This window comes from Trachinotus anak, unplaced genomic scaffold (assembly GCF_046630095.1).
Source record: "Trachinotus anak isolate AG129_WGS33_773 ecotype Australia unplaced genomic scaffold, CSIRO_AGI_Tana_v1 ptg000011l, whole genome shotgun sequence".
Taxonomy (NCBI): domain Eukaryota; kingdom Metazoa; phylum Chordata; class Actinopteri; order Carangiformes; family Carangidae; genus Trachinotus; species Trachinotus anak.
This window is the reverse complement of record NW_027273862.1, coordinates 10,969,094-10,981,983: the sequence shown is the minus strand read 5'-3', so window position 1 is coordinate 10,981,983 and position 12,890 is coordinate 10,969,094. Positions and strand designations below refer to the sequence as shown.

Genomic DNA, 12,890 nt, shown 5'->3' with positions numbered 1-12,890 from the left:
GTACGTGTGTGTGTGTGTGTGTGTGTGTGTCTGTATGTGTGTGTATGTATTTGTCTGTGTTTAAAACTGTGTCTGAACATTTCAAACTCTAATCAAGGTATCAGTGTTTGCTGCAGATTGATGTATTGTTCAGTTTCAAAATAAAGGTTGTTCAGAATATTGTTTTCTTTGAGATAATAAAACTGACTACTCCTGTCAGCATCAAGTAAAAGATTATAATATATATTTTATAAATATACACAGTATGTATAGAGTATATTGTATTATCTAATCCCTATGCCGCTAAAGGACAATTCGACCTCCTAACTGAGTCGTATTGTTTTAGTGATAGCCAGTATACGCTCAGTTTGCATGACACTGTCCTCACCAGATCATCGGTACTCAGCGCTCAATGGCCTCTGGGAAATCCAAGATTAAAACATCATCTTTCAACAATATCTGTGGCGAAAGCAGCACGTTAGCAGAGCAGCAGCTTCAGAGCTCCACCTGTGTCTACACAGGATGCGTTCAGGCTCGGTATAGTCTCAGTGTAGGTCTCTTGCATTTTGGCATTGCTCAGAGCCCAACACACAATCACTGTAGTTACAAATGTAAACTGGAAGAAAATAAACTTGAAGCATAGAAATTCACTTTGGGTATAGCACATGTGAAACTATCATGCGACCTGTGTGAACAGGTATGTTGCAGATATTCCCTTACCTGCCAAATGTAGAGACTGGTTAGAGAGTTTTCTCCCATTTTAACGTGATAGAATTGGCTATTAATATTTGTTGTGTAATAACATTTTGTCTACTTAACAGATGGAAATGTATTCACTCTAAATAGAAAATACAGGGAGATAGTGGAAATCTACTGGCTAAACAAAAATACCATTAATAAGCAGCACTTTCAGCCAGGGCTTACACATCATCAAATCCAGTGTTTTTACTTCCCAATGACACTTGTATCTGATGCTTGTTCAACTTCAAAGGCCAATTTGGATAGGTGAAGATAGATAACAAAAAGTGTTTTAGTGCGTAGAAGGGTTGAATATCAACACAACCTGCAATTGTGCCCATGTAACTCAATAAGGCTGTTGGCTTGCGTGAAACAAACTGTCTACATCCTCCTCTCTTCTCTTCTCCTCTCTTCAAGCCTTGCGACGGGGTTTGTGAATGGAGCTCTCACAAAGAGAATGCCAGTCACACATTTCTTTATTGTCTCCTCTTCTCCATCCTCCCTCCCTCTCCTTGCTCTCCTCTCATCTCCCCTTCTGTCCGTCTGTGCCAAAGATCTGAGCGGTTTTCAGCTCTTTGTGAGGATGCTCCCTCTCTCTCTCTCTCCTCTCTTTATCGTTTCATCCGGGGAAAGCTACAGTGCAGTATACATGCTGCTATGGAGGAGTACGAGTCATGTTTGACCTCGCTCTACAAACCCCCGATCACTTCTCATCACTCCAGTCTTCTCCATCACAGATGCAACCCAGATTCCCCCACCTTCTGACTTCTTGTCTTTTCTCTCTGTCTTCTTTTTCACCTCTTTGTCTACGTTTCACAAGCTACTGTCATTTTATGTACATATTAAATTCACTCGCATATGTGGCTGTGGCCTTGTATGACCTCAGCCCTGTGTGCTATCAATCAATCAATCAGTCAATCAGTCAGAATATTTTATTGATCCATTGCTCCATCAAGAATAGAAGTTTAACAGCAAGAACAGAGAATAACTTAAGAGGTAAAGAATAAATATAAGATAAATATAAACAAAAAAATAGAAATATGAACATAAAATGTTAAAATTACTTAAATTACAATGTAAAAATATACAATCTAAATGCAAATGTAACAGTATATAGGTAAGTAATTGACCCATTTTAAAATTGCAATTGTATTGGAATATTGCAGCTAGTTGAATTATTACACACAAGAATGAAATCCAGTCCAGTGTCATTCTATTGACTCCTGGTGTCTGACCCTCTGAGAAGTTGTACAGTTTGATGGCCAGAGGCAGGAATGACTTCTTTTGGGGCTTTGTGGTGCAACATGGAGGAATAAGTCTATTGCTGAAGGTGCTCCTGTGCTTGACCAGCACACCATGGAGTGGGTGGGAGGCGTTGTCCAGGATGGTGTGTAACTTGGACAGCATCCTCCTGTCTGACCAGCTCCAGTTCCACACCACAACATCACCGGCCTTATGGATCAGTTTGTTGAGTCTGTTACCCTCAACCTGCTGCCCCAGCACACCACAGTAAACATGGCACTGGCCACCACAGACACTTGAACATTGCTAAAAAATTGTTTTCCAATAATACATGTTTGTGTGTATAATCTGAAGGGGATTTAAAGACATAAATTGAATTGACCTTCTTTGCTGGGTTAGCTAGATTTAATGAAATATCTGGATTTGTTTTTGGTATCCTAAAAGCAAAGATCAAAAGATCATAAGAGTGGAAAAAAAATTGACCTTACTTCAGGATCCAGATGAGGCATAGTAATTCTCAGATGCTGAAACAGTACAGACAAGATGAAACTGTCGGGACAACATGGAGATCTTTTGAATTTTCCTCTTTCCTCCCTTTCTTCCATGCACTGCCTACCAATGATCTATACTGAACTATATTTCAAAGAGAAGGTTTACTGTCCTTGGATGTGAAGCCTGCAGTGCTGCCGGAAATCTGCTGCCCTCTCCCTTTCTCTTTTCCATTACAGTTTTTCTTGTTTCTTCAATTTACCCTCTGCTCTCCAATGATCCACCTTTATTAGCTTCTGCTGTCATCTGACACTTTTGTTGATCGCACAATCTCTTTGTCCTCTTACAGTGACTGTGGTGGAAAATGCAGTCACTCGCTGACAAATACTGGTACACCTACGTACTCTAGGTATCATGGCATGTATCACACAGTGTCACACACACCCTGACATGCTGATTTAATGATCCTAGAAAAGCCCTCCATTGGTGTGGATACTGTAAAGTTTAATCAAGGCTCTGGCGTTGTGTAGTAAGTACTCTTGGATGGCGGACACACTCTTAACTCTGCCAGCCACAGTCGTCCACATAGGATATGATGAAGTAGAACTTCAAGCAAATACAGACACATACATTAACATGAGCAACAGCACAAGCACGCATAGAGGCGAGAAATGCATGAGCACTCACATTCGTGCAGATGATTCAATGCAACAAACACACACAAACAGACAAAATATAAGCCAAACAGTAAGGAGAGAGCTAACTCACGGACATACTGAGATTCAGTATTTGATTCACTAAATAGGTTTCTCCTGCTTTTCCCTTATTATGATCTTTCAACAGTTCTCCATCACTGTGTTTCTTCTGTTTGAAGTCTGCATTAAGCTTCCAAAACCGTGATGCAGATTGGTGTGTGTGTGTGTGTGTGTGTGTGTGTGTGTAATTAATTCACATGCTACTCCTAGCTTATTGTCTTCTCCTTCACAGTGGTGATTTAATCAATACCTCTCAGTATGGTTTGTGTTCTTGAACAGGTGATATCTGTTTCCTTCCTCTTTCCTCTTGACAGACTAAAGAGCTCCACAGCCATAGCATTTTATCTTGTTTACGGTGCCTTTACCATGCCTCTCAATTCACTTTTTTTCCTTTTTTGCATAACAAGTGTGTCTTCTGCATTTAAAGAAATAGTTAGACATTCTGGGATATACATTTATTTGCTTTCTTGCCAGGCTGGGTGATATGGCTCAGCTATTTAGAGCACAGACATCCTCTTAAATAGTAAGTTTCAGCAGAGCAAGAGCCCATAAGTCTGTTCACTAATTCATCTGCCTGGTTTGTATTTCTTGATATCAGTCTGATATCACAGCTGGTTAGTTACCCTCAGGTACGACAGACTGAACAAAGCAGAGTCCAAACACTGGTCTGTCGGCTTTCGTGCCTTCACCTCCTCTCTTTCTTCAGTCTGTCCCACTTATAGATGATCTTGTTCGCTTCAAGATCGCTGGAGATTATGGGACTGTGGGAACTCAAGAGGCCTAATGTAGCCATTTATCATGCAGGTAGTTTGATCAAACTGATGTTTTAAATGCTGTTTCAGGTATTTTTTCCACCTTGCCAAGACCAGTCCTGGCGTAAGCTTGGAACAAATACAATATTGATGTTTTTTATTGCCACAAATATAAAAATTCGAAGAATGTTCATACCTCCTTTTTTTTTTCTCTCCATAAAGTTTACACAATCATCAGCCTCTATGGAAGCTAACATGATTAAAATCATCTTTATAATCTGTCATGACACTTTGTAATTGGACTCCTAACAAAATTTTCTTGTGTATGAATATATCTGGCTCCATTTATGATGGAGTGAAGTGGCTTCAGTAGTAGAATGTGTGTGCAAATAGAGATAAGTAACATGACTTTTTTTCTCTGTTTCTTTAACCTTTGAATCTGAAAAAAAAAACACAACTCATATTCAATTGTAGATGGTTCCAAAGCCTGAATCAAATTAGAAAACACAAGCCAGTGAACAAAAAGGCAGCTTGCTGGTATTTATCCAGGCACAATCTGGCTTTGGAAATGTGCCACTGAAATCAGCACCAGTGAAATTTATGTTTGTATGAAAGAAACAACTCTGGCTCTAGGGAGGCTGTGTCTATTTAGTAGTACAGGGAAGCATTTAGGTGACTTGATAAAAATATGCTTTCATTGTGTGTGTGTGTGTTTATATGAGTGTGTAAGCAGGGAAACAGCAATTTACAGTTGATTGAAAGCACCAAAGAGGTTACTGAAGGTTAATCCTTTCATTTATAACAGCCATTTAACAGTCAGGTCAAAAGTTAAATCAATGTCCCAGACGTGTTTTGATATCCAGCTCAAATCGAGCCAAAATGAAAAAGGGGAGGTCATGACATCAACCATTTGATCTTGCTTCATCCTGTCTGCAGAGAAGAATCCTGATAAAATGCTGAGGCAATGTGAGTCACTCGGACTGTTGGTCACAAAGCTGTTTTTGTGTGTGTCGGTGTGTGATTAGTGTTTCTTTGGGTCAGATGGACACTTCCCTCTATTGCAGTTAATCGATAAAGTCTGTGACTTTTCTCTTGGGTACCCACTCTCCACTACTCTTATCTTCTTATGGTGCTTGTTCTTTCCTTTCCTGTTCTGTCCATTCCTGTCCTTTCCTTTCCTTTCCTTTCCTTTCCTTTCCTTTCCTTTCCTTTCCTTTCCTTTCCTTTCCTTTCCTGTCCTTTCCTGTCTTTTCCTTTCCTTTCCTTTCCTTTTCCCCCTCTCCTCTCTTCTTGCGATGGCAGGGGAAGGGCTAAAGCATCTAAATGGTCTCTTGTGAATGAAGTGAATTGAGACAGAGCTCATTGGCATGCATGAGCAGCTCCCATAAAGTAACTACGCATATCAATCATGCTCTGCGTGACTTCATGTTCGACAGGATTCATGACCTTCTGTGGGATTCCTCTGGCAAGATACAGTATAGCGTACATGGACAGACACACACACACACACACACGTGCGCGCACACACACACACACACAGACAATGACACATGCATGCACATACGCTCACTTTTCACCAACACACACACACACACACACACACACACACACACACACACACACACACACACACACACTCTTTCAGCCACAATCACACACACATACGCTGCTCAGCACTCTGTCAAGCTGTCACTGTGGTTTGACACCAGCTCTCCTGTCTCATCATTAGTTTAAGTGAGAGATGTCCTGTCCCCTCAACAAAAACAAACATGGCAGGTGGCGGCAAATCAATTAATCAGACGAGGCATTTGCCGATAGTTATGTTTCACTTACAACTAATGTGCATTGAATGTCTCAGAAAGTTTCCAATAATGCATGGGCAACACTTTCAATCAGCATCCCCAGGAACCGTTTTGATCGATGAATCATCAGAGTCAGATAGATTGCTGTCAAAACAGCAGCTTTCTATGAGTGATGATCGTCGGCCATACTTACTGAACTAATGCACCTGGCACAACACTGTGCCAGCAGTTATATGCTATAGGGTCTTTGGCCTTATTTAGGCAACTGATTCCTGTACTCTTTTGTTGCCTTTTTAGGATGAATGAACTACATGACTGTACTAAAAAGATCTGTATTATCAATTTCACCATACCTGTTCCAGTTACATATTTTCACAGTTTAAACAATTTTATCTAGAGATGAGAAAAAATGGCAGTGAGACTAGAAGAGAGAGTCAGTGTCTCTGCAGTGTAACAGGTTGCTTTGTTTGCATCACTCCTTTGGTTTACTTTTCCCAATCCAGCCTCCCCTCCCACTGGCCTAGCTGTCAGTCTGTCTTCTTTGGCTGACTACATCCACCAACCTCTTTCTCTGTCTTATTGTTATTAGTAGTAGCAACTTTCTTCTTTATCTATTTTTTTTTCAGGAAGTACCCCCTCCCATTCATCTGTTTTCATTTGCCTTATCAAATCTCTGCTTACATTAATATGTCTCTCTGTCCCTGCTTGTCTTTCCCAGTCTCATTCTTTCTGATTCTCTGCTTACTGTGAGTCTCTCCTTCAACATCACTTTTTTATTTCCTCTCTTTTCTTAGTTTTTTCCCTATTTCAGCACCTCTCTTCTTGTCTCCCAGTTTCATGCCTCCGTCTTCCTTTTTTTGCCCATCCTCTCTTCTCCTCCCTCTCTCTCCTTCTCCTCTCTCTTGCATTTCCCCTCTCAGCCTCCCTTTCTCTAGTCGATCAGACAGTTGAAGCAGCCAAGCTGCCAGCGGCGAGAGCAGGAGCCGCTCTGTCCAACCTCCCTCCCTCTCTGGAGAGGCAAACTAATGCCGACACGCCAATAAGTTGTAAGGAGACAATTATTCACCATTTATATCAGCTCTCCATCTCTCTGAGCTAGGGCAGCATACCTCCTTGGACCCAACTCTGTTACTCCACAGTGTTTTTCATCCTTTTATCCTTTCATGGGTTAAGTTTTCATTGATTGATTGTTAGAGATTTGCACTGGGGAAGCTGGAGCCTAGAGGTTACAGTTTGTTTCTTTCTGGAAGATCATTGGTCAAAAATAAGCTGAAATGTGGGAGAAGGGAAGATAAATAAGACATGATCTCCCCTCCCGCAGCAACTGCTATGAACATGCCCTTCAGCAAGGCACTTAACCCCCAGTTGCTCCTGTGGATCTGCCCAGTATCCAGCAGATAAAGACTGTAATTACACTGGGCAGCTCCCATGTGTGAATGTGTGTAACTGCATGAATCCGAGGCTGAGCCTTTGATGAAAAGGAAGTGTGAACAGACAACCAGCTTTAGCTGAATTATGATTGGATGTGTCATTTCTTCTTCAAAATTGTGTCTTCAAAATTGCAAGATATCATCCTGATCTTGGAGAGTAGTGTTTAAAATCAAACTTATATTTACAGCTTTGTGCTGTGTTTTTTTTTAATTTTCATCAAGTGCATATGACTTTTTCTCCATATGATGTTTACTGCTCCTTAGCAAGAAATATAACAAGGAGAGAGCTTAAATGGGAGCCTGTTTGAAGACAGAGAGCTGCTGCAAGAGTAATGTAGTGTACTGTTTATATATGTGTGTGCATACATGTGTGTACATGATGGAGAATAAATGGCTGTGGTACACTGAAGATATCTTTGGAAGAATAATGAAAAAGACTCAAATGATGCCTCTGTTGATGAGCTCCTCAAACATAACAGTGGCCTTTATAAAGTAGGGCTAATCAATATGCAAAAAAAAAAAAAATCTTTTTCTGATTATTTTGGCAGATGTTGATGATTTCAGTTGAAAAGATATGTTTTTCATTTCATTTTCACTGAAAAAAGTTTTAAAATGATGATAAAGGGATTATTGTAGGGCTTGCACCAAATAAGCGCGTTCCTTCGTGTCTGGAGAATATGGTTTGAAGGCCTGGGTGTCTCTGTAGCATCACAATGCTTCATTTGTATTATGTTGTGACACATTTTACCTTTATCAAAAAAAAAACTGCAGCTCCTGTGATTTGGATATTGCACTTGGCCATATTGCAATTTTGATAATATTTCAATTAATATTTCAGCCTTATTATAAAGAGTACCGTCCAGACCTGCATGATATGAAAAGTGCAGTGAGATCATTTCTTCTGTTATTTCGGTGGTATATGAATAAAAATGGACTTGACGTGACTTGAGAGTTTTTGAGTCTCCTATTCAAACAGGGACTAACATTATTTCTGCCGCATATACACTGAAACTAACACACACTCACTAAAATACATACAAACAGGCATTTTAGGAATCACACCACAAACTCTCTTGCTTTCTGTTTGCTTCTCCAAACATCCACTTTCAGGACAAACAACTATACCTGAACAAAAATATTGACACAATTTTTTTAAGGTGTTGATGTAAGTAGAATTTTCTTAAGATCTCCTAAAATGCCCACTTTAATGCAAGGAGGCAAAAGTTTAATTTTACACTTGGACAGCCTTTGGAAGAGATTATTGTAACAAATCTTTTCTTTGTACCAAGCGGAAACCCTTAGAGGCTGAAAAAGGAAGCCAACATGGAAGTGCCAAAAGCAGTTCTTCCAATGGCCACTTGAGGCAGGCTCCAAAAGTGATTTAATCCCCATAGACTGCCATGTTAAACTGCTCAATTTTATAGCAGAAAGAAACATGGTTACTGCCTGGTACAAAAAAAAAAAAAAACAGTTTTGATTTCTATAGTTTTCTCCTTCATGACAACTGTACAGAGGGCTTAATAAACTTGCCCGTTTATTAAGCCTTAAAGTGATGCATAATTGAGGGCTTGCCGCTTTGAGTGACAGGTGGGTGAATGTATGCTCACCACAAATCGCCATCCACAAAGGACAACACACAGAGACAAAGACATTCTGAGCCTTCTCCTATTCTGAACTTGATTTCTGGCTCCAGATTGCTTTCTGTGTTGTTACGTCTGATCGAGCTGAAGTTTAAGGTGAACATGCTGCCCACTTTCTTCCTGTCTGGTCTATGATAACAGTCATAGAGAGCAGTGAAGATTTGCTCTCCCTGTGAATCGATGCTAATCACATCATTGTGCTGCCTTGTCCCCCACGCCTCTCTCTGGGGTTTCACACTCCTCTCTGGCCTTTTCCTCCTCACCCGCTGCTTCTCTCGCTCTGTCTCTGTCCCTGCCCTCCTCCCTCCTGTCTCCCCTCATCATAAGGGAGGTGAAGCCATCTGAGGCTACTTGCACGCAAGCCAGCCCTCCTCATGGGTCAGTGTTGTATATATGCTGATATAGTAGTTGTCGCCATTGCAGGGAGCTCCCAACGTGCATCTTTCATCCATTATATTTGGAGCTGCTAGCACAACCTGTTGTTTATTCATTATTGTAAAGTGGACCTGAGTATGGTGCAAGGTAATATGTTGAAGAGCAGAAAGAGGATCTGAAACCAGATTTTGTTTTTTGTTTTTTTTTTTGCTTAAATGAGTCAAATTAACTTTTTTAAATTAGACTTTTGCTATTTGCTTAACTATCATAGCACCATTCACTGTAACCATTGGTCACTGACAAGCATCCTCAGTCACTTTAATGACCTGACGAAATTTGGTTGTGATTTTTTGGGGATTTTTTGGTTGTTACTCAGCATGGTCTGACTGTCGTCCTAATGCCCTTTACACTGTGCAATTTAGGGCCGTCCCAAATGAAAGCCCACAATCGAGGATTGTGCTGAAATGGTCAGAGGTGTTCACAGATTTTAAAGCAAAGATGACCATCAGGATTTTATGTCTGAAATCCAACAGCTATGACCCAAGTCTACAAACCAGCCAATCAGAACACAACATAAAATGACAGAGCCAAGCTAGCAAAAAGCTGCTGCTAAATACACATTACCGCAAACTCACAAATTGACAATTCATGTTGCCCTCCTCTCCTCTGCCCTTTTTCACTCTGTTGTACTAATGTTATAGCCACTGTTAAAACATGAGATCAGTGCAGATAGATGAAATAAGTTATTAACATCTTAGCGCTGTGATTGACCAGGGATTCATTGCACCATCAGACATTTTGACAAGACAAAACCTCTGTCCCAGAGTGAAGAATCAACCTTTTGACCTTGAGACCAAACTTTCAGTTTTCCAATGAATGATTGCATCTCTTGTCAAACACTGACATGTGTAACACTCCAGCATTTTTATAAAAGTTGAGTGCAGATGCAGGAGTAATGTGATGTATTTATTTATCTGAGTCATGGATACTAACACTAGTATTACACCCACAAGAGAATGACCTTTTTTCTGCTGCAGAGATGTTACTAAATATGCAATTTTGTTTCTCTCCCTCTGTGGTTGTGTGTATATGTGAATGTCCGCATGGCTACATGCCTGTCTCTGCGCGCTTGTATGTATGTGTGTGTGTGTGTGTGTGTGTTCACTCACAGCTCCAGCCAATGCCCAGATCGTGCACTCAGGCGCAGCATGTAACGTCAAGGATGATAACATCAGCGAGAGAATCTACACCATCAAAGAAGGAGACACACTAGTGCTTCAGTGTATCGTTAAAGGACACCCACGACCACAGGTAAGCTCCCAAACCACCTGCTGAGCATGTGTGTCCCAGAATATTTGGTAATATACTGCTTTACACACAGTAAATGTTGGTGTTGAACCGGTCATCCAGATTGAGTTTTGAGACTCAAGGACACTAAAAACACAACCTGTCAGCAGTCCAACATGCTTTACTCAAGATTCACAATATGAACATGGTAACTGATGGATGGAGACATTGACAGATGTTTTGTGTTTGGATGGATGAATTAAGCTTTTCAAGCATCTGGTTAAATTACATAGAGATATTAATACTTTAAAATGATTGAAGTGGATTATTCAGCTGTCTGAGAAAATGTGTGATTTTGGCAGATATACTGTAAATAAAAGGACAGACAATGAAAACAGAATATAATCATATGGAATAATCAACATCAAGTTGGCTTTTTTTTTTTTTTCCTATGTGGATATTAATATAGATAATCAATCTACTACATCAGAGCTGTGGATCTTTCTGAATAACACCCATCCCTCCTCCTGCCAATCAGAGTTGAGTACTGTCTGAAACTTTTGTCTGCATCTATCTTTAACAACTTCTGCTTAAACCTTGGTTGATTGAGCTCAGATTTAAGCTCATATCCAAGCGTGTATCTTAATAAGAATCCCATTTTCATGACACAAATATAGCAAAGCCCAAGGTCTTAACAAGCTGTTCATGTTGTTATCATGCATGAACGCCTCCTTAAATCTGCCAAATTTTGACTTTGTTTAGATGGTGTGCCTGTTTTCCTGCAAGCATGTTGGGGCTGAAAAGACTGCAGGCAATGTGGGGCCATTCCATTACTTCCAAACAGGGCCTGACCTGGCCAGCGTACATTATATGATTTATCCATGAGCCATTACTCATATTTCTAGTGTCAGTCTCCCTCTGTTTGTGCTGAGTCACACAGGCTCTCTCTCTCTTTTTTTCACCTTTCAGTCACACTAACCAAAACCACGTCCTGTTCCAATGGTCAAAGGTGGACAGTGATGTCAGTTGGCTTTTACAAGATACAGTGATCATATGCGTTAAAATTAATACAACATGCTGTCGGCTATATGATAAGTCGCAGTGTTCAATAATTTGTTGTCCAATCTGTACATGTACATTTTCATTTCAGTGCATCAGTGAAACTCCTTCAGTCCTTTTAAACTGCATTGGAAAGAAGTGAAGAAGAACAAATGCTATTATACAACAGCTCAGACTGAGACACGCATGTTATGTTTGGAGTGTAGCCAGTTGGTTGGTTTAAAAAGAACATGGCTTTTATTCTTTTCTAAATATATATTTGGTCATTAAGCACACACATACATGCCTGAATATACCTACATATTATATGCATGTGCATAAAAATACACAAAAACACTCCTAAATATGCAAGCAATCAAACAAACACACATACACACACAGAGCGCTAGAGTCAGCCAACACTGGACACATCTGGTTTCCTGGATTGAACTCCAGCATAGAGGCCAGGGTCTGTGTGTTTGTGTATGTGTGTGTGTGTTTGTGTTTGAACTTACAGAGCTGGATGTAAAATAAACTGAGGTGAGTGCAAAGGGGTTGTGTGTTTTGTGTGTCTTTGTGTGGGAGTGTGTGAGGTGAGAAAAGCAGTGTTCCCCACGGGTGCATGTCCACTGGCATCATATCAACATGAATAAAACAGTGCCTGTGAGTCTGGGCCTTGTTTTCTTCCATTTGTGTTTATGTGTGCATTGCTGTGTGTGTGTGTGTGTGTGTGTGTGTGTGTGTGTGTGTGTGTAAATGTAGATGCAAACTAATTATCTGTATGTAGCTGCAATATCTGATTACATACTGAATGTTGACCTAACTTGCTTATACTAACTGCAGCTGTCATTTCTCATTTGGACCATCCATCTTTCTCTCTCTCTCTCTCTCTCTCTCTCTCTCTCTCGCTCTCCCCCTCTCTTGCATACATACACACATATACATACGGATGCACAGCATATTTAAATGCTGTGTGCCCAAAAACAAATACAGGCCAACTTTCAATAAAACTTTTATTTTCACCAGCGCTAGAATATTAATCATTATACAAAACGTACTTGGAAAAACATACTACACAAATTCATTCCCCTGGAGCAGTTCAAACATGTAGGAAATTGCGTCAGTGATTGCTTCTTCTCTGGGTTGGAGGTGGAAGTGTATTTTGAATAATGATCACATTTGGTCACATTGTCAGAATGTAAAATATATATAGTGTGTGCAAAACCAAAACTTTGCCTCTGGCAAAGAGATATTGAGTGAATGTGTGTGTAAAATGTGTATGTAGACATGCACTGATAAAAAAAAACAAAAAAACAAAAGCAGACCGCGACAAAGAAACAGATAACAGACTTTGGCAAAGAGT

The 12,890-nt window shown here is 40.2% G+C and overlaps 1 protein-coding gene across 2 annotated transcripts in view; it reads left to right on the top strand.

The window, feature by feature from the left end:
* Positions 1-12,890, top strand: part of LOC139627469 (MAM domain-containing glycosylphosphatidylinositol anchor protein 1) — a 161,738-nt gene that overhangs the window by 35,128 nt on the left and 113,720 nt on the right. For both annotated transcript variants that reach the window (XM_071488245.1, XM_071488243.1), the window contains exon 3: positions 10,374-10,513. In XM_071488245.1, coding sequence (XP_071344346.1) covers positions 10,374-10,513 — 140 coding nt within the window. The remainder of the gene's footprint in view (positions 1-10,373; positions 10,514-12,890) is intronic.